This window comes from Bos mutus, chromosome 25, assembly GCF_027580195.1.
Source record: "Bos mutus isolate GX-2022 chromosome 25, NWIPB_WYAK_1.1, whole genome shotgun sequence".
Taxonomy (NCBI): domain Eukaryota; kingdom Metazoa; phylum Chordata; class Mammalia; order Artiodactyla; family Bovidae; genus Bos; species Bos mutus.
Window position 1 is genome coordinate 22,171,830 of NC_091641.1, and position 24,013 is coordinate 22,195,842.

Consider the following 24,013-nt stretch of genomic DNA (forward strand, 5'->3'; position numbering starts at 1 on the left):
GTCCGTTCTACCACTGATGGGCACTTAATTAGTTTCCACATTCTGACTCTTATGAATAAAGATGTTATAAGCATTCTTATATATGTCTTTTGTCAAATGTGGGCACTTTTTTCTCTTGGAGTGGAATTGCTGGCAGAGAGGAAGCATACTTTTTAAAAACTTTATTTAACTAATTAATTTATTTTTGGCTGCACTGGGCCTTTGTTGCTACCCGCAGGACTTCTCTAGCTGCCAAGAGCAGGGGCTCCTCCCTAGTTGAGAGTGGCTACTCTCTCACTGTGGTGGCCTTCTCTTGCTGCGGGGCATGGGCTCTAGGGCGTGGGTTTCAGCAGTGGCGGTGCATGGACTTAGCTGCCCTGTGGCACGTGGCATCTTCCTGGACCAGGGATCGAACCTGTGTCCCCTCCCTTGGCAGGAGGATTTTTAACCGTTGGATCACCAGAGAAGTCCATATGTTTTACTTTAGTAAAATTTCCTTTATTCCATATGTTTTACTTTAGCAAAAATTGCCAAGCAGTTTTCCAGAGTGCTTGGATCAATTTACACTGCCCTACTTCCACCCCAGCAACATGTGAGAGTTCCAGTTGCTCCCTATCTTGATATTGTCAGTCTTTATTTTTAACCATTCTAGTGGGTGTTGTGGTGGTTCTCACTGTAGTTTTATTTTGCATTTCACTGATAGATAAGGCTGTTGAACACCTATATATATACCTATTTTCATATACATAAATTTCATTTATATTTGAAACTTTTGTCCATTAAAAAAAGTTAAGATGTTTATCTTATTGATTTGGAGTTCATATATCTAGAGATGAGTCTTTTTTTAAAGTGTGATTTTAATTTTATAGAAAAAATAAAAATTGCACACAATTTGAATATGTAAGTTTGCAATATCTAAAATAAGTTAGGTGTTACATGATATAAGAGCTAAAAGTATAAAAAATACTAGAAAGACCATGATCACAGTTTTTTTAAAGATGCAGATAAAATAAACATAGCTACATAGAAAAGCTCATATACCACTTTCTTGTAAAAAAAAAAGTTAAAACATAGATGAGTCTTTTAATAAAGTTTATCTCACCAAAAATTTACACACAGACACACACCGTAATGATCACATCAGTTTAAAAGTAGCTTTGATCCTATTAATTAAATAAAAGCAATTTTTCGTGTCTTAGAAATGACCCCCAATGATGTAATACATGACATATTCATTTCGTGTGTACACAGTGGGGCTGGCCCAGCAGATCTAGCCCAGTTTTCACAAGCTTGAGCCAAGCATTTGCTCTGGATTGGGCTCCAGAGCAGACTGCAGTCCAGTTTGGTTGAGCAGGGGTTGGGGTGGCGGTGAGACTCATTTATTTCTTCTTCCTCCAGGATGGGCTGACACTGAGTCTGTGTTGCACCCGTGGACTAAGGTGGTGGGAAAGCACAGAGCAAGAGGATCGAGGCTGAAACGATCCCATCTGGCCGGTCTCCAGAGCGGGGCTCTCATAACTAAGCTGCGAGCTCACAGTGTACCACGTGTCTGCCATGTGGCAGGTTCTGGGGACCCAGAGATGGTTAGGACACCAGCCTCGTCCTGGGGGAGCTCATGTTCAGGGAGAAGAGACGAAGAAGCCAGGAAGCATGATGTGGCATACTAAGTGTAGTAAGTGCCACCACTATAAAGAGAGATGAGGGGGCAGAATGCTTTGGGGGGAAGGCTGGAGGCTCCCAGCTCTTGATAGATCCCAGGGGCATCTTCACAGAGAACCTGATGTCATTTGCACTGTGCCTTGATGCATGAGAAGGAGTCACCAGGCAGAGGGTGGCAGAAGGATGCTCCAAACAGGGGGCTTGGTGCAGGACTTCCGGCAAGGAACAGTCTTGTGACTGAAGTACAGGGTTGTTGGGGACAAGGCAGGAACATTAGGGTGGACCCAGGGATAGACAGCTTTCCTCTTGCAGCTTCCAGGGAGTCCTGGTGTCTGATGATGCTGATCTGGGGGTTACAGCTTTCCGGAGCACCCTGTGCTCACAGCAAGATGTGGTTCTTTGTAGGATGGCCTTTCTGTGTAGAGGAATCCTTGTTTCTGATCCCTCCCCACAAAGCAGAGCATGCTGCCTGGCCCGCACAGGGTTTGTCCCCTCCCCTTACCTGAGAATGCTTCTCTAAATAAGAGTGACCTTCGGTTCTGGGTTGTTTTTCTTCTGGAGTTGGGACCTAGTGAACAGGAGATGAAGGAAGATGCCCAGATTTTTGGGCCTGGAAAGCAGGAACTCTTGGAGCAAGGGTGTCATGACTGGGGTGGTGCCCAGGGTCTGGGTGGGCTAGAGCTATGAGGCAGGGGGAGGGCCTGCTTGAAGGGCATACCTGATGGATTGGGCCTGCCAGAGGAAGCCTCTGGCCTTGGTGATCTCCTGCGCCAGTCTCCTTAAATCATCTCCTTCAAATACTGGCAGCGCAGGATCCTTGAAAGAGGGAAACGAGTCCGAAGTTAGATCCATCAAATGACTGGGTGGGACATGAAAATCCAAAATCTCAGGAGAAGAATTTTAGAGTGAACTCAGTGCCGCCTTCCTCCCAGTGCAGGAAATCTTGTGGGCCTCAGCTTGCATGTTTCCAGGGACAGAGAGCTTAATATATGTCAAGGCAGTCTTTCTGTAAAGGGGACACTTTGCAATAAGATGTCTGAGAGTCAGAGGAAACCAAGAGGGGCCCTGGACTTCACTGAAGTCAGCACTGCTCTGCCCTGTAGAACAGAAGTGGTATATACACCTTATCTCACTGTCAATCAGTAAAACCTATCCAGCCTCTTCTCTATTTCTTTTAGTAAAACAGCTCCACAGACATACCTTTTTCTTATGTCAACTATTGAAATTCCAGAGCTTAGCCTTAAAAATAAAAATTCTCACAATTAATAAGAGAATCTAAGAGAGATGAAAGTGTTCCTTCTCCCTGGAAGCAGTAGTGGGCAAAGGTCCCACTCTGCACCCAGAAACTATTCAAAGAATCTGATTTGATAAGGCATTAAACAGAGAACCTTCCCAATATCATCAAGTGTGTTTTCCTGTGTAGGATATGGATGAATATTTATTACTTTTACTTGTTCTGACCTCTATATCATTAGTAATATTTGCCCCAAAACTGTTACTTAAACAAAGAAATCATGCAAAGCACTCAACTTCAAAAATTTTGCCAAGTCCTGTGACAGTAAACTTTAATTAAAAAAAAAAAAAATCCAGAATTCTTGTTGATTGTTCTACTGGATTTGTTGGCCTGGAAATGTTATAATTCACAGCAGCACATCCCTAGAAAGTATGAATAGATACATAATCTTTCTAGCAGGTTGTAAAATCTTATTCCATATATGTGATAAAATCTTTGACTTTACTATATTTATTTTTAACAGATCACACATTTGAATATCTGTACTTTAATGAATTTATGGTGAGAAGACAGAAACATGCAGGAATTAAAGCATAGAACTTAGGAGCATGGATGTCTGGACTCCAGCTTTACCATTTACTCTGACTTTAGGTGTATTCCTAAACCTGGCTGAGCCTGTTCATTCATCTGTTAAATGAGTACAAAAATGGTTGGTAGGATTAAAAGAGGTAATTTACAAAGAGCTAATTGTTGGTTAGGAAGAAAAAACCACACCTGTTGACATTGTATTTATTGCACCGTTTCAACAGAACTCACCCAGCAGCTCTACAACCTACCCTTTGGTGGATGAAGCCCCTGGTCAGCAGGCCCTGCATTTCGAGAAGCGAGTCCTCACCAACAGGGCAGTGATAGCGCCCCCCGGTGAGGGCAGCCAGGTCTCTCAAGAAGCTAGCCGCAGTCCTGTGGGGAGGAACAGGGGGCTGGGGCCAGGCCCACCGAGCTCTCTGTGAGCCCCCAGCCCCTGGAGAAGTCACATCAGAGGGGTGATGGGTCTTGGACCCTGAGGCCGTGTGCCATTGAGACCGTGTCAGGATCACAAGCCCGCTCTCCCAGATGGTTTTTGGGTGGCAGTGGTGCTGCTGTGTGAATCGTATTCACCGTGTCAGGCTCGCCCTCTGAGCACATGGCCCCATTCCTCAATTTATCCAGGGCCGACTATGTGTCTGGCCTGGCAGGGAGACAGTGTGCCTTTTACGGAGCTCATGGTTTGGACAGAGAGATTAAATATGAATGTAAGTAATCACAGCTTTGCCAATTACATTAAATTTTTTTTTTTCAGAAGGAGCTGAATCTCTCTTGTTTAACACATGTTCTTTCTTCTATGGCGATTGTTTATGGAAATAGCCATAGCTACTTTAAACTTTTTCCCCTATTCACAAATGTGCCCCCAAGAAAGACAAAGTGGGAGAACACAGCATGTGACTGGGAACCGGTACAAGTCTGTTTCCACACTGGAGAAAGTTGGGATGCCCTGCTGACAGGTAGGCAGGGTTTCAGTGGGATTCTCCCTCTGGTGCAATGCCTGCCCAGGGGCCTCCTAGTGGCTGACCCACGGGACTTGGGCCCAGGATGGCTCAGCTCACGGCCACGTGCCCCTCAGACACGTGGTGGTAGCTAAGTGGTGCAACTCGGCCGCCTCCTCACTGCCCACCTGCAAGAGCAGTCCGGGGAGATGGTGTGCACTTTGATGTCTCTCTTCTCCTTGAGTCTCTGGACTTCACTGAGAATAAGACTACAGCTTGTGTCTGGCTTCCCGTCGGTCAGGAGATATAGTCCTTCTACATCAGGAAAACTGAAAGCTTTCTGAAAGAGCACGTAGGCGGTCTGGTTCAGAGGAGGGGCCAACCAGGATGCAGAAACCACTGACCTGCTGTCCCCAAGTCTGCTTGGATCCCACCAACTTGTCATTAAGACTGTGAGCCTCCCCTTTCACCTGATGACAGACCAGGAAGCTGTTGAAGTTTAGGAAAAAGAGTTCAGCTCACTCCAGAGCTGGTTAACCCCAAGAAAGTCACTTAACCTCTCTGAGCCTCTGTGTCGTCATTTATAAAGTCAGAAATTCGAGAAACTCATTCTCACTGGATTGTTGGAAAGATGCAATGATTGAACACTTAGTAAATTCTAAAGTGCTCTCTGTAAACTCTAAAGCATCATGCAATGTCAGGATTAGGAGTTAGGACAGTATTTCTGGGTTGGGCTTGGTGGTGGAACTTGCCAGGAGTGCTTGCAAGACTGAGGTGCTCCCCTGAGCTTGCAGGCAGGTCACCCACTGCATGGCCTTGTGACAAGCTGCGTCTGTGGTCTCCACCAGAGTGTCCTGCCACGGCTGTAGGCCCTCTGCAAAGCTGAGCAGGTTAAAACTGGGGAGCAGGGAGAAAAAGTGAGGGGTGGAGAGAGGAAAAAGAGATTTTTTAGCATGTGCCAGTCTATACTGAGGGCTTCACTGATGGCTCAGTGGTAAATCCACCTGCAATGCAGGAGACGTAGGTTCAATCGCTGGGTCAAAAAGATTCTCTGGAGGAGGAAATGGCAACCCGCTCCAGAATTTTTGCTTGAAAAACTCCATAGACAGAGGAGCCTGGCAGGCTACAGTGCATAGGGTCACAAAGTCAGACACGACTGAGCATGCACGCAGTCTATTTTGATCTTGGGGGAGTAACTTCCATGAGGACACATGCTTATCCCTGAAGACCCTACAGCAAGCCCTGGGCCCCCTGCAGACCAACCAAGTTTGAGAAGGTACACGGTGAAAATTCTAGATGCAGACAGATTTAAATCCGCACTCAGTAATTGCTACTTACTGGTTATATGACCTTGGGCAAATGCCTTAATCTCTAAGCCCTTGTTTCCTTTTCTGAAGAATGAGGATAATAACAGGATCATGGTGCAGGCTGAATGACCTCATGCATGTAAAGTGCTTGGCACAGGAAACAGCTCTATAAATGCCTGCTCATTTTAATATTAAGGCAAGAACGAGTCCCAGCCTGGGGTCTGAGTTTCCAGCTGTCCCTCCGGGGTCAACCCTTCTGGGTAGAGAGAACCAACCACACCAAAACCTCCTCTTGAAAAATCCACAATCCAAGGCGACCTGGTGGTTCCTCTGATCTGCTTGCAATTGTCACTGGGCCTGAGACGGATTTCTAAAAACCACTTTACTTCTACAGTAGAAGGCAGTGTTCCTTCCCGCTATTCAGCTGAGCAGTTAGGAACCCTCCAGGCCCTTTGGAAGCATGAGGAGGGAGTGGTCTTGGCCAGGGAAGCATCCAGAACTATCGCTTGGATCTTCCTGCCCACATCCACCCGCACCCCTGCCTCTTACCTGTCACAGTGCTTCCGCAGCTGTTCCCATATCAGCAGGGTAAGCTCCGTCTTCACCTGCTGCAGGTAGGGGCCCATGGATCCCGACGTGTCCAGCAGGATGCACACTTTGCTCTCCAAAATGACACCGAACAGTCGGCGGCTGCCTGCTCCAGGGTGGGTGGGGCAGAGGCCAGGGAGGAGCGAGGGTGGTTTTTCCCACTGCAGCTATCAAATATACCACACCCACCACCTGATCGGATGTGAACCCAGGGGGAGATAGCCTCTGTGGTGTTGCTAGAGTGGTCATCATTCAAAGGCAGAGCAGGTCGGTGGCCTGGGCTTTGGGAGGTCAAGGTTTCCTCTGTGACTTTGCCGGAGATTACCTGATTATAACCTCCCTGGGCTTGAGCTTCCTCACCTCTAATGTTAGGTGATTGAGTTAAGTGATGTCACAGCACAGTTTGGGGCTGGAAGCAATGTTACAGAACACAGGGTCTGCACGTTGGTCAACAGAAATCAAGTGGGCATCCACTGTGTGCCCGGCACTGAGCAAAGTGCAGTGGAGATGAGGAAGGGTCCCTGCCCTCACGGAGCTGCCAGTCCGTAAAGGAAAACAGATGTTATACTAACAGCTACCACTCTGCTGACGGTTCTGACAAACTTACAGGCATACACACTGGGGAGAATCTGAAACTGATGGATGTGGGGTGGGGAGCAGACAATCTACGGCTGAAGGATGAGGAGCAGTGGCCAAGGAGAGAAGGTAAGTGCGGAGCAGACAGACTGAGAAAAGCTCTGAGTGGGAGAAGAGTGTGCCATGCGTGTGGGACAGAGAGAAAGCTGGAGAGGCTGGTATAGGATTTGGGAATTATCCCAAGGGGAAACAGAGAGGGTCAGTGACTTGCCCACGGTCACACAGCCTGGCAGTGAAGCTGAGATTCACATCCAGGTCCTCTGATCTACATTTTAAGGCAACAGCTAGCCCCAGCCCTTCTGGTGCCCCAAGGCTAAATGGAAGTAACACGGAGGAAGCCAAAGAGCAGAAGATGGTGTGTCAAGCATTCCTGAATCACACCTCAGATCTCACTGGAGGCAGGAGTAGAAAAAACAGAAACCTGCTGTAAAATGGGCTCACTGCTCTCCAGGAAAAGGCGGCCTGAGCTGGCTGGACCCACCACCCAGGAATCTTCCAGGACTCACGTGGGATATTCTCTGGCCATCCTCATGGCCACATGAGGACAGGAGGGGAGCCATCCTAAAGCATGGGGGATGTTCTGTGAGGACAGCTAGCCAGCTGTCTGGGGGCCTCCCACACAAAAGGCCAGCCGATCCACCCTGGGAACCAGACAGCGGAAGAGAACACCCTGCAAGCCACTGAGCTCTGCGATTGTCTCCCTAATCTAACTCTGCTTTCTTCGTCTGTCTCCATCATCACTAACCTTCCCAGTTATCCTATTCTTATCCCCTGGATTCCTACTAGGTTCCCCTGATTGCACTCCATCCCCTCAACAATTGCTCTCCACACAGCAACCAGAGAGATTGGTTGTAACTTGATCACATTTCCCTTATTTAAAACCTCAGTGTCTTCCCATTGCTCTTAAGATAAAATCTGGACCATGGCTTCATCTTCTCGGGATGGATGCACCCTTTACTCTCAGCCAATCCAGCTTCCTTTCAGTCTTTGTACTCAGCCTGGTCCCCTGTTGAGCAGCTCAGCCACGTCCTGAGAGTCTTTCTTCTCTTTGCTCAGATGATGTCCATCCTTTAGATCACCTCCTCAGGGAAGCCCTTCATGATGTCCCTGTGCAGGCCCACTGCCCCCTCTCCCTGCACCACGCCTGTCTCCACCTTACACTCATCACTGCTGTTCTTTGGGTAACATCCTTCTCCTCTGGACCATATGCTCCATGAGCTCGGGGACCACGTGGGGTGTTTCCTCTACCACCGCCCCAGCACTGAGCAGGAGAACGACACTCTTTGCTGAATAATGAATGAGTGAATCAGCGCAGTGTCCTCTGGGTATGTTTTGAGGTGTTAGATGGTGTTGGGTGTGTAGCTGCGTGTGATGTGGAGGTGCAACTCGTACTACACCAGGAGCGACTGCACAGCTGGCCTTCACACTCTCCCGGCAGGAAGTGTGTGTCGGAGTGGGGAGTGCACACAATCTCATTGTTGCCCCACCTCAGCCTCTGACTTGACAGCTGCATCTGGGACTTTGCAGCTCCCTCCAGAGGCTTTGGAGAGCTGTGGCAGACCAAGGACTGTTTATACCAGGTTCTACTGCAGAGGACTGGACTTAATGAATCTGCACAGGAGCCCAAGCGGCCCACACTGGGATGCTTCCTCATATTGTCCCAGGAACTCTCCAGGCCCCAAAGCCTAAACACCCTCCTGTTCAGTTCTAGCCAACCACCCAGCCTTTTGGACATGATGCTTCAGACCATCCTGATTCCCACCCAAGCCGCCTCTGGGATGTGAGTCTCCCTCCCAGCCAGCCCGGCCACTGGCCTCTCCAGAGGGTCCTCAGCGCTCTCTGTAAAGAAGAACAGGAGCATCTTCTCTGCTGGAGACCCTCCTATCTCTACCTTCATGGACCAGTTCTTTGGAGCCCAATCAATGCTAAATTGAGGCTCCTGAGGGCCAGCCCCTCAGTCACACCCAGGAGGTGGGGTGTGGGAGGCCGCCTGGACAGACCTGGTTCTCTCTGATGCTCTGGTCCGTGCTCCACCTCCTTTTATCCAGCACAATGCTTGACCTCTGAACCCAGAAGTCATGTTGCCACTGGGTGACAGTTTGTGAGTGCTTAGTCTGGGAAGGAGTGATCCTGGGGTCCCTGGGGTTGTCCTCCCCCTGCCCTTCATGCCCCCCACCCTCCAGGACAGCGGGCAGTCTCACCAGACAGCAGCCACTGCAGCCTCTGGATGTAGCGGCGCATCAGCTTATCCAGGTGTATAATGTACTCCTCCATTTCCCTGGGGGTGCACTCAATGTGTCTCACTGTCCCCTGGATTAAAGCAAGCAAAGAAAAATACTCCCCTGCCAGCTCTGTCTCTTATCCCCATCACCCCCAGAGCACTTTAGTCTATTGTGGTTCACAATTTTTGCAACACTGTGAAAGCATTCATTTTTGTTTGTTTGTTTAAAAGCTTTTTTTTCTTTTATTAAACTATCAACTGCATGGGTTTAGGCAGGTGTGGGGGAATTGGTATGCTGGTTTTTGTGCCAAATGTGGTCACTGTCATAACTAAAAACTAAAATAGTCTCTCTAAATTTTAAATAGAAAACCCTTAATGGCAGAATGGGAGGTCGATAAATTTCACATTAAAAGATGACCTCGGATGGAGGAGGCAGGCAGCATGATTAAACTTCCATGAAACTTGGATGGTGGATAATTTTTAGCTTTACAGTTGACAATGTCACATTAAAGGGCAAGGAGAGAAAATGGGTTTTGTTTTTTTTTTAAAGCAGGATTAGATTTTAATTTTGTACTAAATTTACCTGTTCCAGTGTCAAAGAAATTTAAAAATCTACCTCAAAACTAAGAAGCCCCCCTGATCTCCTGCCATAACCCCTGTTTCTGGCCGTCTTAACAGAACCACCATCAGAATTGGGGTATAGAGTTCTTATTGGTGAGTATTCTAGCCACTGGTCTGTGATCTCAGCAACTGTCACTAATTCTCACCCCAGTGAGTCCCTAGAACCTTGACCATGGTCTCAGGCATTCTGAGGGGCTGGCTTCTCTTCCAACAGGGCTGTGTATCCTATTCCTTGAGGGAAGTCCCCCTTTGGAGGGTTGGGGTTCTTAGCAGGAGGAATAAAAGCTGGGGCTCATACATTCATGTGGACTTTGCCCTAACACACTCAGCCATCTGTGTCTGAGAAGAGAAAGGAGCTGGGAGTGAAAAAACAAAACCAATCTTGACTTACATTGATCTCTATGCTGGGGAAGACACTGCAGTGTTTGGCTGATGCTGACGTCTGTACTGATTTTTGATGAGTGCAGTTGGGACCAAGGTATCTGGAGACCTCCATCTTTAGTTTCTTTAGCCCATAATTTGCTACCCACTTTGGAATAAAGGAAAGAATGATTATCTTGGGTAATTTTGGCTTAATGGAATGATTGACTCATCTTTCAAAAACCTCATGTTTGAAATCTGTCATCTGAAATGTGGGGTTTCCCAGGTCCTCACTGAGATTACCTCACATGCACATTCCTGCCCTGGTGCAGGAGAGAGATGCAAAGAAATATGGGAACCAGAGAACAAAATTTACTGAGCACTTATTTACTCCCTGTCTAGTGAACCCTGTGGCTTCCTCCATTTCCATATCAGCCTCTTCCATGAAACTTGAATGGAAACCCTGATTGGTCTCAAGTTTACATCAATTAAGATATCACAATAAGAGATACAAGAATGATCAGGGTTAAAGCAATCAGAGTATGGCTTCCAGGACTGGACCAATCAGAACCAAGCTCAGACTGACTCACTGGTTGCCAGAAGAAAAGATATTCCTATCTTTGGATCCGAACAAGAAGGGGGGTTTCTGGTACTTGCATCCAAAAGGATCTGATACCACTGAGGACTTTACACAAAATATACTTCAATTAATCAGCAATCCTATTAAGTACAAGAGTCTTCATTTTATAAATGAAGACACTGAGATTGAGTGACTAGCTCAAGGTCACCCAGCTAGGAAGTGGCAGACTCAGGTTCCCACGTAGTTCTCTTTAATCCTTATCCTGACACTTGACACAGTCATTCTAAGCAGATTTGGTCTCAATTCCAAGTATGTCCACCTTCCCAGATATAACGGAAGGAATGATTGCTTGGGAGGCACGTGCTGGTACAAACAGCGTAATACCTCTTGGCTGGAGCAGACTGTATCCTTTCTGGGCAACTCAATAGACGATCTAGTCCTTCTTAGGCCCCTTCCTTGAGGGTACTTCTTGTATACCGAGCCTGGGAGAAAGAGAGCAGAGTTATCTTGTGCAATTCTCTTACCCTCTCCTCCCTTTTCCATGTCAGTTTCTGTCAGTCAAGTCAGTTGTAACATTCCTTAGGTGCAACTTGCTGAGAGATAGGAGGGACTCTTGGGGGGATCTAGGGAGGTCTTCTGGGTCCCCCTACCCAAACCCCACCCCACCCCACCCCCATGCTTCTCAATGAGTTGCTACTGGGACCTGTGCCTTTCCACAGTTATCAATCCTGCTGACTTGGGGGACTCATGCCCACTTCCTTCCCAGTCAGTCTGAGGACACTGCCCCTCGTGAACAGAGCCAAAGCGCTGTACCCAGGGACCTGGGGGAATACTGACATCACCTCTTCCCATTCTACTGCTTTGTGTCAAGACTTTGCGAGCTCACTTCCTTGGGTTGGGAGATCTGAGTGGTTTGAGGATAGGCCTGCTCTGGGGGCACTGCTGTCTGTGTCCTGGAGGGGTAACCCTCCCACGGGGCCTGATCACCTTGCAGGTCTTAAGGGGCAAGGGGCTGTCCAGACATCTGTGTAGCCGTCAACTCACCCACGTTATTCCCTGTCTCTGTGTAGAACAGTGAGAGAGCTATTTCTGCATCCCTTGATTGGGTCTTCTTCCTCCGCTCGGTAGTCCTTTCCTTCACTGGCGGGGCTGCAGCTAGAGGACATTTGGCCTGTTGTCTGGAGCAGCCTTGAGGGTTTATGCAGTGAAGCTATGCAGCTTGGCTTAGAGACTTGTCAACTTCAGCTATGTTCTGCCCTCAGAACTGGGGCTCCAAGGTGGCTTTGAGGTCCTTTGGGATGACTTGACTCTGGCCTCACTGGGATCAGCAAAGCTAGAGCTGCTATTACTTACCAGGCTTGGTGCAAGGTGCCTCCCGGTCCCTGTCTGGTTTTATCCTCACAGTCCCCCAGTTTACAGATGAGGCACAAGGGACTCAGTCAGTGAGAAGCAGAGCAAAGACTCTACCCAGGTCTTGCTGACTCCGGAACTCCAGAACTCTGCTCTGAACTGCTCTGCTCTGTTTCTGATGTTAGAAGTGAGACGCATGGTCTTAGGTTCTATGAGCTGAATACTTTCATAAAAATACCAGTGCCTTGTCATGATCGGCTGGCACTGGACACTCTCCTTAGTCGCTCTGAGCCTGAATTTCTTCATCAGTAAAACAGAGGAACTAATAGACTCCTTGCTGTATAGGATGGATGGTTACGAGCTTTAAAGGGGACAATCTTAGCAGAGGGCAGGTGCACGGTCACTGATCACTTTAGTGACTGCCATCACTCATCCATGTCTCAGCCGTGTTTGCCCGCCCCTCCCATCCCGTGGCCAGGCCTTACCTGGGGGGATGCCTGCTTTGCCACTGAGTGGACGCCATGGCAGAGCTTTCAAGGGGCTCTTCTCTCTGTCAGGGTCATCTTTAATGCTCTAGAAAACAGGCAGCCTTTCCCATCAGAGGCCTGTTGTCTGTGGTGGGCAGTACCCCCCATCACCCCAGCCCCAATATGTCAAGTAGGAGCCTTTGCATGGAGAGGCCTGAGGAAGAAGGTTTCTCATATGCTCAGCCCTCTCCTGCAGCAGATACAGAGAGGACCCTGGTGTTTGAAGTGAAAAATATGTGTGTGTGCATGTGTGTGTGTGTGCATATATATGAATGGGTAAATGCGTGTGTGTGTGTGTGTGTTATGAGAGAGGGCCTATGGAAGTTACCTGGTGATCAAGTGGTTAGGACTTGGAGCTGTCATTGCTGTGGCCTGGGTTCAATCCCTGTTCAGGGAACTGAGACCCCACAAGCCATGAAACATGGCCAGAGATAGAGAGCTTGCTAGGACAGCTGTGGGGATTTGCCTGAACCTTCTTCATCAATTACTTGCCCCTCTTCCTACTGGACTGGGATTTCTGGGCCTCCAGAATGACCAGCAACCACTCAGTAATTTCTCTGCCATGTCGGGCACCTCAGCTTTAAGGGAGGGGTTCCTTCATTACTGGGCACAACTGGAACGTGGCGACAGTTGCACGAAGTCACCCAGGCCCGGGACCAGTTGACACCCATCACCTACCCAGAGCCCCCTCCCTCGTTTCAGGAGGCCCATTAGGGGCCCTGGTGCAACCCAAACCCCCTCACACTGAAGGCCCAACCGGCAGACTCCGAGACCCTGGGGTTTCACCTCAGAATTTGGGAAGATGAGAAGGTGCTGGCTCCCGACTCCACCAGTACCCGTGTGGACAGAACCTCTCGAGAGTGCAGCCTCGGGAAGGGAGTGAGCTGGGTTCACCAGAGTCTGTCAGCTGGTGAAATGCTAAAGAGTTCACACACCTTACTGCGGCTGCTGCTCACAAGTGCTGAGGAATCTGGGGTCTTCCCCCAGGCACACCCCAGACGCCCCCTGTGTTGCTATGGTGGACACTTTATGCAGGACAGATTTTGATGGGCTGTGAACAAGGATCAATCCTGCGGAAGACCCAGGTCCAATCAGGCCCCTGTAAGCCTTGAGCTGAAGCAGCAAGAGCCCATTAGATGCCACACCACCCTTATTCCTTTGCCCCTGAGAGACCCTCCAAATGAGCCTTCCTGCCTTGTAACCAGCACGTGTAATAATGGGTGCCAGTTCCACGGAACCCTTAGTACCACGAGGTGGGGACAACCAGGCAGAGCCAAAGCTGGAGTGGACGGGGTGGCCAGAGCTGAGAAGCAGGCCCCGGGGGTCTCCTCCCTCTTGGAGGCTGGGCCACTGACCACTGAAGACGTTACCCCCGCATCCACTGGCCCTGGGATCTGGGGACCTGGCCCAGGCCACTTCACGATCTAGGAAAGACCATGAGACAAGGTGGAAACAAAATCCTCTGTGTGTTATTGGGGTGGGGGCGGGGGGAGTCAAACCATTCTGGCCACGGAGGGTGCTGTGGGCCTGGAAGGACAGAACTTCCTGGGCTGGCTTCTCGGCTTGAGCACATTCGGCTTCTCTTTCAGGAGGGCCACGCTTTGCTGTTCTTTTCCAGAGTGGTTCTTCAGGGAGGACACGAGTAAGGCACACTGCAGTGGGGATGGGGAGTCAGCCAGGTGCCTCCCCACAGGGAGTGTGTACACACACACACACACACACACACAGAGCAGGAGATGCTGAGGCCACTGGGGCCCCTGGATTTTTCTTTGAGAGTTCTATTCTCAAACCTACTAATAATAAGTACAGAGGTCCTGGGATGTATCAGGCTAGTTAGTGGGCTAGTTCGTGCCTGGGGGTCTCAAACCCTCTTGTCCACAAGGTGTGTGACTACACAGGCAGGGTAAGTGCCATCTTATCCCATTTTACAGGTGAGGAAGTAAATCTTACGAACTTAAAGGACTTGCCCAAGGCTACTATAAGTATACAGTGGATCTTCCATTCATTCTCAGGTGGACCTTGTCCCAAAGCCAGTTTCGCTCCATATGTGGACCCTGTGCCCATGGCCAACCCTGGGGGCCTGCAGAATGGTGGTGTAATACTTGGCTCCTTTGCCTACCTAGTTCTCAACTGCCTGAAAGATTCTTCAATAATTAGTCTCAATCAAAGCACTAGAAAGCACCACTCGAATGTAAATAACACCATATAAGGGTGGATTAAACCAGTATTGCCCATTAACACCTTGGGAACAAGTTTATCAAATGAGGGAGCAGGACTAATGCACACCTGAGAAGCAGTTTTTTCAAAACACCAAAAGAGGGGCCCTTTCAGGGTGGAAAGCTCAGACACATTTCGGGGAGCCACAGGTCTGCCAATCCATGGCCCCACCCTCCCAGGAGCTCACAACGTAGTTGGGGAGACAGGCAGTTTTGGCAATGGTGGAACTTGAAATGTGAGTCACCTACATGCTCTGTCCATCTCCTGGCTTCAACTGCCCGCACCTCTATGTCTGGCCCTCATCTTTATCCACCTGCCAGAAGGATGCCCCCACTTATTATCTCACAAGTCCCACAGACTCACCTTTGTTCTAGCCTCTCTGAACCCTGTCTTGATTTCTCTCTCTGGGTCTATGGCACCACTGTCTACCAGGTCCCCCAGCAAGTCACCCCAGGATTTCTTCTTCTTTCTCACCCCATGTATTCAATCAGCCACAAGTTTGGTCAATTCTTCCTTAAAAACATGATCTCAGGTTTGTTCCTTTGTTTCCATTCTCATTGTTCCTGATGCGATCTGGTCCCTCTCTCACCTCACCTTGAACTGCTCAACTCCTTCTCTGAGGAGGTGACACTCTAGTGAACCCTGAATAATACGGATGGCCTGGGAGGGGAACAGCTGGCAGAGGAAATAGCAGGTGCAAAGGCAAATTTGGGAATGAGCTTGATCTGCTCAAGGGTGTACAGGCCAGGATGCAGAGCACACAGACCCGAAACCAGTGACTTATAGGAAACCCTCACATTTCACTGGAAGCCTTTGGTGTCTGTGGATCAGCACAAAGGTGGAAAGCTGATGTGGGGGGAGTTGTGTCCTCCAAAAGACATGGTCCAAACTCCCGGTACCCGTCAACGTGACCTCACTTGGAAACATGGCCTTTGTAGATGTAATTAAGATGTAAGTTAATGAGGCTGTACTGGAAGGGTGGGCCCTTAATCCAATATGACTGATGTCCTTGGAAGAAAAGAGACACAGACACACACACAGAGGGAGGAGAGCCATGTGGAGATGGAGGCAGAAATTAGAGTGAGGCTGCCACAAGCCAAGGAATGCGAAGGAGTGCTGGTGATAAGGATGCCCTACTTGACCAAACTTTGGTCATGCTCCTCTGAGCCCTCTTCTTGACTGGATTTTGACTCCTCCAAAAACACTGCAGATGGTGATTGCAGCCATGAAATTAAAAGACACTTGCTCCTTGGAAGAAAAGTTATGACAAACCTAGACAGCATATTAAAAAGCAGAGACATTAGTGTGCCAACAAAGGTTCGTCTAGTCAAAGCTATGGTTTTTCCAGTGGTCATGTATGGATGTGAGTGATGGACTATAAAGAAAGCTTGAGTGCCCAAGAATTGATGCTTTTGAACTGTGGTGTTGGAGAAGACTCTTGAGAGTCCCTTGGACTGCAAGGAGATCCAACCAGTCCAACCAAAAGGAAATCAGTCCTGAATATTCATTGGAAGGACTGATGTTGAAGCTGAAAACTCAATACTTTGGCCACCTGATGCGAAGAGCTCACTCATTTGAAAAGACCCTGATGCTGGGAAAGATTGAAGGTGGGAGGAGAAGGGGACGACAGAGGATGAGATGGTTGGATGGCATCACTGACTCAGTGGATATGAGTTTGAGTAAACTCTGGGAGTTGGTGATGGAGACAGGGAGGCCTGGCGTGCTGCGGTTCATGGGGTCGCAAAGAGTCGGACACAACTGAGCAACTGAACTGAACTGAACTGTTGAACCTAGTTTTAGCAAAGAATCCTGTTAAGCTTGTTTAGCAAGAATCTCTCTACCCTTGACATTTAATCAACTTCATCTTAGTAACTTTCATTCCACTAACTCTCTCACTCTGCTCATTGGTTATAAATCCCCAGCTATCTTTGCTGTATAATCACAGTTGAGTTCAACCTCTCTCCCCTGATTGCAGTCATCTTGAACAGTATCTTCCTTGCCATTTTTAACAAGCATCCAGTGAAATTTCATTTCTTTAAGAGCAGTCACCACCAGAAGCTACGAAAAGGTAAAGAGAGATTCTACTCAGAGTCTTTGGGGACATGGGTCATGGCTCTTTAGACATCTTGATTTTAGGCTCTAGCCTCTGGAACTGTGAGGGAATAAATATCTGTCATTTTAAGCCACCTCTTTTGTGGTCCTTTAATGACAGCCCCAGGACTCTAACAGAAGCCAGTGTAGTCATTGATTGTCCCATACGTAAGGCATACCTTTTGGGAGTAGTTGAGAGCCTTTTCCATCTCAGACGTGATGGCATTGATATCATCACTTTCATAAATACCTGGAAACAAAGCACGTCATGAATGTGGGGGAGGGGTACAGATTCTGGCAAGTGTCCATATCTCTAAACGCAAGGGCCACGTGGAGGTGACCTCAGCCCAGGGGGCAGGCTGGGGTGTTAATAGGCTGAGCTGACCAGCCCCTACCCCACACTATCTGGTGGTAAAGGAGATGGGCGGGTACAGTGAGGGTACCAAGAGTGGAGCCAGCTTGGGACCCAGCACCCTGGCACCCAGCCAAGAGCTCTCACCCACAGAAGAGTAGGTCAGGGAAAGGTCCCGCTCCTCCAGTAAATAAGATCCACCTTGAGGTTACTTAAAGTAGCTAATGTCTGCAGTGAATAATGTCTGTAGTAACATCTCAAATATAACTCATTTGAGTGGGACTAGAGTGTGATGCCTAAGAAGTAAGACTCTGGGTTCAGCTCCTGGTTCCTTACTTACTACCTCTGTGCTCTGGGTTCTGTGTCTCAGCTTCACTAGCTGCAAAATGGGGTAATAATCATAACCCATTTCATAGGGTTATTGTGAGAAATGAATCACAACATGTTTAAAACACTTAAAACCGAGTTTAGCATATAATAACTATTTTATAAATGCTTGCTATTATCAATAATAATCACCAATAATAACTTAAATGTATGTGCCTGGCACTTTTCATGAGTTCCAGCCCCAGCTATGCCACTCATGTCCCTGAGAGTCATTTCTTCATTTGTAAATCAGAGAGATCAGTCTTGTGTCCCAAGCTTTGATCCCTCCTGAATCACGTCACAATTTTGCCTTGCCTGCATATCACCTAAACCATAATTTACTTAATCAGTTCAGTTCAGTTCAGTTGGTCAGTCGTGTCCGACTCTTTGTGACCCCATGAATTGCAGCATGCCGGGCCTCCCTGTCCATCACCATCTCCCGGAGTTCACTCAAACTCATGTCTATCAAGTCGGTGATGCCATCCAGCCATCTCATCCTCTGTCATCCCCTTCTCCTCCTGCCCTCCCAGCATCAGGGTGTTTTCCAATGAATCAACTCTTCGCATGAGGTGGCCAAAGAATTGGAGTTTCAGCTTCAGCATCAGTCCTTCCAATGAACACCCAGGAGTGATCTCCTTTAGAATGGACTGGTTGGATCTCCTTGCAGTGCAAGGGACTCTCAAGAGTCTTCTCCAACACCACAGTTCAAAAGCATCAGTTCTTCAGCGCTCAGCTTTCTTCACAGTCCAACTCTCACATCTACACATGACCACTGGAAAAACCATAGCCTTGACGAGATGGACCTTATTATGTATTTAAAAAATTTTTAATTGGAGCATAATTGCTTTACAATGAATGCTGTGTTAGTTTCTACTGTACAACAACATGAGTCAGTGATAATTATGCAAATATCCCCTCCCTTTTTCGCCTCCCTCCCCACCGCTACCCTATCCCTATGTTTATGGCATAGAGAGCTATGTCGGTACCAAGACTACCGTCTGCAAAGACAGAGGTGGAGGGACCGGCACCACTCGCTCACCTGTGTCTCCAAACCAGTGGAAGCGCCCACCAGCAGCCCGGGTGACCTCCCTGTAGGCGGCGGCCGTGTCCGTGCGGCTGGCATAGCAGGCAGGGGGCATGGTGTCCGTCTGTGACTCACCCACATAGAAGAGACACACGTTCAGATGGAAGTCGCAGCCCCCGCAGGCCTCGGCCATGTAGGCGCTGAGCATGGCCTGTGGGCAGAGAGGGAGGAGGGGCCCAGGCCTGAGGGCTTTTCCAGCTGCTGGTCTCGGGTCAGTTCAGCCCAGTCTCTTTCTTGTGGACCTACTGTGTACCGGGTCTAGTACGTGGCACTGAGGAGGGAAAGACGGAAGAGCCTGGGTCACCATTTCTCTTACTATCTTCATAGATCTTGGCGGGGAGCTGGGCCTGAGATCTTAGACCGGCAGCCTCTAATCCCCTGGGAGCTCATTAGAAATGCAGATTCTCAGGCCCCTGGGAGGCAGGTCTAACCACCTCTGCATTTGAACAACATCTCCAGGTGAGAAAGTCTAGATGGGAAAATCATGCTGGAGAAACTGGTCACTAGGCGTCCACCCAGGGGAAGATGTGGGAGTCCTAGAGGATAAAGGAGGACGTGACGAGGCTCACCCACCATGTCCTGGTCAGGGATGCCCCCCGTGAAGAGGTAGATGCCCTGTGACTGCTGTTCTTCTTTGTCCTTGAAGTCCACCTCCACAGCCTTCCGCAGGGCGCTGAGGACGTTCCTGCTGCCCTGACACTGCAGGTTCAGGACCCACCTGGGAGGCAGGGAGGCCATGCTGAGGCGGTGGGGGGGCGGGGGGCGGTGCTGCCAGGCCCCAGAGGGGAGGGTGGGGGATGGAAGGCGGATGTTTCCCGATTCACGTCTGTGCCATCTGTCGGAGGGCAAAGGTTCTAGAGAGAGCTACTTTCTGGGGGAGGGAGGGGGCCAGAAAAAGTAGCACCAGGGAGGCTGCTGTCAGACCAGCAGGTCACCTACCGCCAGGCGCTTTGTAAGTTGCTGTGGCTGGCGGCAACCATCTCGGGCCTCCAGCTTTCGATGGTGCTTCCGAACCTTGGAGGGAGGGAAAGAGGGCTTGTTCTTAGTGGGGAGATATGTGCCCCAGCTCACTGGGCTTCCCAGGATTTTAAGGGGGCAAAATTCTGGTTGAAAGTGAAAGTTGCCCAGTCATGTCCGACTCTTTGCAACCCCATGGACTATACAGTCCATGGAATTCTTTAGGCCAGAATACTGGAGTGGGTAGCTGTTTCCTTCTCCAGGGGATCTTCCCAACTCAGGGACTGAACCCAGGTCTCCCACATTGCGGGAGGATTCTTTACCAGCTGAGCCACCAGGGGAGCCCAAAATTCTGGTTACATCCCCAAAATGTTAGGATGTCACCCACGAGCTCCTTGCTGGTCAGGACACGTCCCAGCATATTTATGGTGGGAGCAGAGCAGGGGCCCTCAGTGTCAACCCGCCAGGACCGGTTTAGCCAGACCTCTCCCCTGAGGAAGGTACTCCCTCCCCTGTGTGAACTTCCCCACCTCCAGGGAAGGAGTCACTGCTCCCTTTATGGCTCCCCTAGCATGGATTCAGGGCTTCTCAGGTATCTCAGATGGTAAAGCGTCTGCCTGCAATGCGGGAGACCCAGGTTGATCCCTGGGTTGGGAAGATCTCCTGGAGAAGGAGATGGCAACCCACTCCTGTACCTTTGCCTGGAAAATCCCATGGACGGAGGAGCCTGGTAGGCTACAGTCCATGGGGTCACAAAGAGCACAGATTCATTCTCAAAGCTTTCACTCTCCACCTGTATTACAGTTTCTCTTTTATATGCATCAGCTCATTCTCTCTATGAGACAGAATTTAAATCTTTGAGAAGAAGATTTATCTCCTTTATCAAGGAAAAGCCGTCCCCTCTCTGGTTCGAGAGCAATTCCTCCTCCTGGGTTCTTGACTTGACCACCGCCAACCTGTCTGAGATGCTGCCCTGTGCTGACCTCCCTCCCACGCCCACTCCTAAATCTACTTCCCTCGTCCCCTCTGCCTCTCTTAGCTATCATTCCACCAGGGTCCACTCTGCCAGCCACTCCTCTGTCTTTCCTTTTCTCCTTCACAGACAGGCTCCCTGGAAAAACAATGTTACTACCACTTCCTCATTATCTGCTTCTCAACCCTCTGCAGTCAAGCTTCCACCCTGGGCAGTTCTCTGGCAAATATTAATGATGACCTCCTTTTCCTAATCCCATGGAAATATCTCTTATTATAGTTGGATAATAAATCCTCTATTATAGTTGAATAAAAATTCTAACAATATACAGAGAGTGAAAATTCCTTCAGTTTTATCCCTCCCTCCAAATTTCTGTTAACTCTTTGTTCTATATTCTTTTGGATTAAAAATTGTTAGATAAAGATATATTGACAGAAGTGGAATTATAGCCTTTCTTCCCACCCTGGTGACCTTGTTTTCTACCATAAATCAGTGTTACAGCCTAATGGATAGAAACTGCAAGTTTGTGAAGAGAGTTTGGAAACCTGGGGGTACTGAGAAAGAGGGTGAGCACCAGCTTAACATGGTTATTTTTTCACTTTACACAATAATTAAAAAAAAGTTTTCCAGCAAAATACAAGAAATGTAATTATATAACCTATCCTATTTATTTCCTTTCATTTGGACTTACTGAGGAAGTTTTCTAAATGTACTCACGTAACTCTCTCACATTCTTTTGAATAGTTGCATAGAATTCTACAGTCAGGTTTATTTTACCAATTCCCTCTTGTTTTTCTCCAGGTTTGACAATTATCAGAACGCTGCATTGAAAATCCCTTCAAGGCTATCTTTGCACAGTCATCTTAATATTTCCTTTGGATATTTCATAAAGGTTTAATTGAAGGAACAAAGACCATACTGATTCAGTGCTTGTTTCAGTAGCACATATACTAAAATTGGAACCATACAGAGAAGATTAGCATGGCCCCTGTGTGAAGATGATACACAAAATATTAGGCACTTGGGATTAACATATACACATTATTATACAGAAAACAAATAATCAACAAGACCTATTGTCTTGTTGACCTACTGTTTAGCACAGGGAACTATACTCAATATTTTGTAATAACTTAGAAGGGAAATGAATCTGAAAAACAATGTATGTATATATATAGAGGGGGGGGGAAGAATATAACTAAATCACTTTGCTGTACACCTGAAACTCACGTTACATTGTAAATCAACTATGTGTGTGTGTGCTCTGTTGTGTCTGATTTTTTGCCACCCTGGACTAGAGCCTGCCAGGCCCCTCTGTCCATGGGATTCTCCAGGCAAGAATACTGGAGTGGGTTGCCATTTCCTCCTCCAGGGAATCTTCTTGACAAGGGTCCAAACACACATTTCTTGTGCCTCCTGCATTGGCAGGTGGAATTTTTACCACGGAGCCACCTGGGAAGCCCAAATCAACTATGCTGCTGTGCTTAGTTGCTCAGTCGTGTCCGACTCTTTGCAACCTCGTGGACTGTAGCCCACCAGACTCCTCTGTCCATGGAGATTCTCCAGGCAAGAATACTGGAGTGGGTTGCCATGCCTTCTTTCAGGGGAACTTCCCGATCCAGGGATTGAACCCAGGTCTCCAGCACTGCAGGCAGATTCTTTACTGCCTGAGCCACCAGGGAAGCCCAAGAATACTGGAGTGGGTAGCCTATCCCTTCTCCAGGGGATCTTCCTGACCCAGAAATCAAACGGGTCTCCTGCATTGCAGGCAAACTCTTTACCAGCTGAGCTACCAGGGAAGCACCAAATCAACTATACTTCCAATTTAAAAAAATTTAATACAAGAGCTGTACCAAATTGCATTTCCAACAATACTTTCCAGGAGTGCCCTTTTCACCAAATTATCATCAGCATTGGGTACTATCAATCTTTTAAATGTTTGCTGAACTGAATTGCAAAACCATTATGTCTCATTGCTTTCCAATCAGGGAGCTCTATTGCCAGATTCGGTGAATTCCTTCTTTCTTCTTCTTCCTACTTTGCTTCTGCAGGCCCTAACTCTGTTTCTTTCCAAGATCCTCCTTCCCTTGGGAAAGGGGAAAACACCTTTCTCTCCAGGTTTTCCTCCTGCCTCTTGGACTGCTCCTCTTGTTTCTTAGGTGGTTCCCTTTCTCTGCCATCCAAATGGCAGCTTCTCCCAAATTCTCTCCTTGGTTGGCATCTCTCCAGCATCGTGTCTCCACAGGTGCAATGCATGCCCTCCTGTCTTCAACTTATGCTGATGGCTAGAGTTCCAACCAGGAGAATCTCCAAACTCTTAAGGATCTCAGACTATGTCTGTCTTCCAAACTCTGCTCCACCTGGCACACCTCTTCACCATTCCCTCGTCCCCTACAGCCAAGCAGTGACTACATTCTGCTTATGCAACTCTGTGCACCCTTCACAGGCCACCCTGTCTTTCATTCCCACTGCCTTGGCTCAGGTCTCCCCTCCAGTATTGCATCCCTTCAGCCTGTCCTTCACCTTGTAACTCAAGTGTCTCAAGATTATTATCTTGCTTAAAATCCTTCAGTACCTATATGTCCTATAGTATAAAAGCTCCTGCTTAAAGCCTCCATCAGCAGGTGTTTCCTTTCGTTTCTGGGCCATCCGGTTCTCCTTCTCACCCTTTGTTCACACTCAACTACTCACACTGCAGGTCCCCCAAGGTTGTGTGACACACCTCTGTGTGTGTGACATCACACCTCTGTGCTCTGCTCATGCTGCTCCCTGCACCAGAAGGCCATTCTCCACATTCCCTGTCTCTTCTGTGTGCTGGGAAACACCTGCTCTTTGTCAAGACTCAGCTAAGATTTCCTGACCTCACTCTTCCCAGGTGAATGGACTGACTCCACCTTTGAGTCGATATGGGACTTGCAGTCCCATATCCTGCCTTCTACTTATTTCTTCAGAAAACATTTAATAGGATTCATATTTTAACATTCCTGCTTCCTACTACTAGGTCATAAGTTCCTTAAGGACAGGTATCATGTGTGTTAACTTCTATATCCCTAATGCCTAGCATACCTACAGTACATGGCAGCCTTTCAATAAAAGTTTGTTAAATGAATGAATGGGATGAGTGAATGAAAATATTGTCCAAAATGCTTCTCTAAGCATTTTTCTGTAGAATTTATTAGGGAATGACTAGGCTCTGGTACAGTTTAATATATAATATTAACTGCTGACTTATTAGGTTTAGAACACTCCCTATATGATGTGAAGTTATGTAAAAAATATTATATATAACTACATATATTTAAATTATATATACTTTATAGATAAAAATATAAGTAACTATGTAGATAGACCTATAACTTAAATATTTATACTATTATATATAGTCATA

At 48.0% G+C, this 24,013-nt stretch overlaps 1 protein-coding gene and 1 non-coding gene across 7 annotated transcripts in view; one reads left to right on the top strand and one right to left on the bottom strand.

Annotated features, from left to right (window-relative positions):
* Positions 1–564: 564 nt before the first annotated feature.
* Positions 565–24,013, bottom strand: part of VWA3A (von Willebrand factor A domain containing 3A) — a 56,267-nt gene continuing 32,818 nt past the window's right edge. For 2 of the 6 annotated variants that reach the window (XM_070362415.1, XM_070362411.1), the window contains 17 exons: positions 19,635–19,709; positions 19,269–19,413; positions 18,651–18,846; positions 17,073–17,143; positions 14,085–14,237; positions 12,544–12,631; positions 11,753–11,863; positions 11,093–11,190; positions 10,160–10,297; positions 9,128–9,236; positions 6,252–6,396; positions 5,148–5,292; positions 4,584–4,735; positions 3,709–3,832; positions 2,357–2,454; positions 2,141–2,206; positions 566–2,053 (listed from right to left, as the gene is read on the bottom strand). In XM_070362415.1, the coding sequence (XP_070218516.1) occupies positions 2,155–2,206; positions 2,357–2,454; positions 3,709–3,832; positions 4,584–4,735; positions 5,148–5,292; positions 6,252–6,396; positions 9,128–9,236; positions 10,160–10,297; positions 11,093–11,190; positions 11,753–11,863; positions 12,544–12,631; positions 14,085–14,237; positions 17,073–17,143; positions 18,651–18,846; positions 19,269–19,413; positions 19,635–19,709 (1,900 nt within the window). In that variant the 3' untranslated portion in view covers positions 566–2,053; positions 2,141–2,154. Of the gene's footprint in view, positions 2,054–2,140; positions 2,207–2,356; positions 2,455–3,708; positions 3,833–4,583; positions 4,736–5,147; positions 5,293–6,251; positions 6,397–9,127; positions 9,237–10,159; positions 10,298–11,092; positions 11,191–11,752; positions 11,864–12,543; positions 12,632–14,084; positions 14,238–17,072; positions 17,144–18,650; positions 18,847–19,268; positions 19,414–19,634; positions 19,710–24,013 lie in introns of all 6 variants that reach the window. The other 4 variants (XM_070362416.1, XM_070362413.1, XM_070362412.1 and 1 more) reach the window with 4 other exon arrangements.
* LOC138985664 (U6 spliceosomal RNA) lies at positions 21,552–21,659 on the top strand. The gene has a single exon (XR_011462709.1). It is a non-coding gene; the product is annotated as a U6 spliceosomal RNA (small nuclear RNA).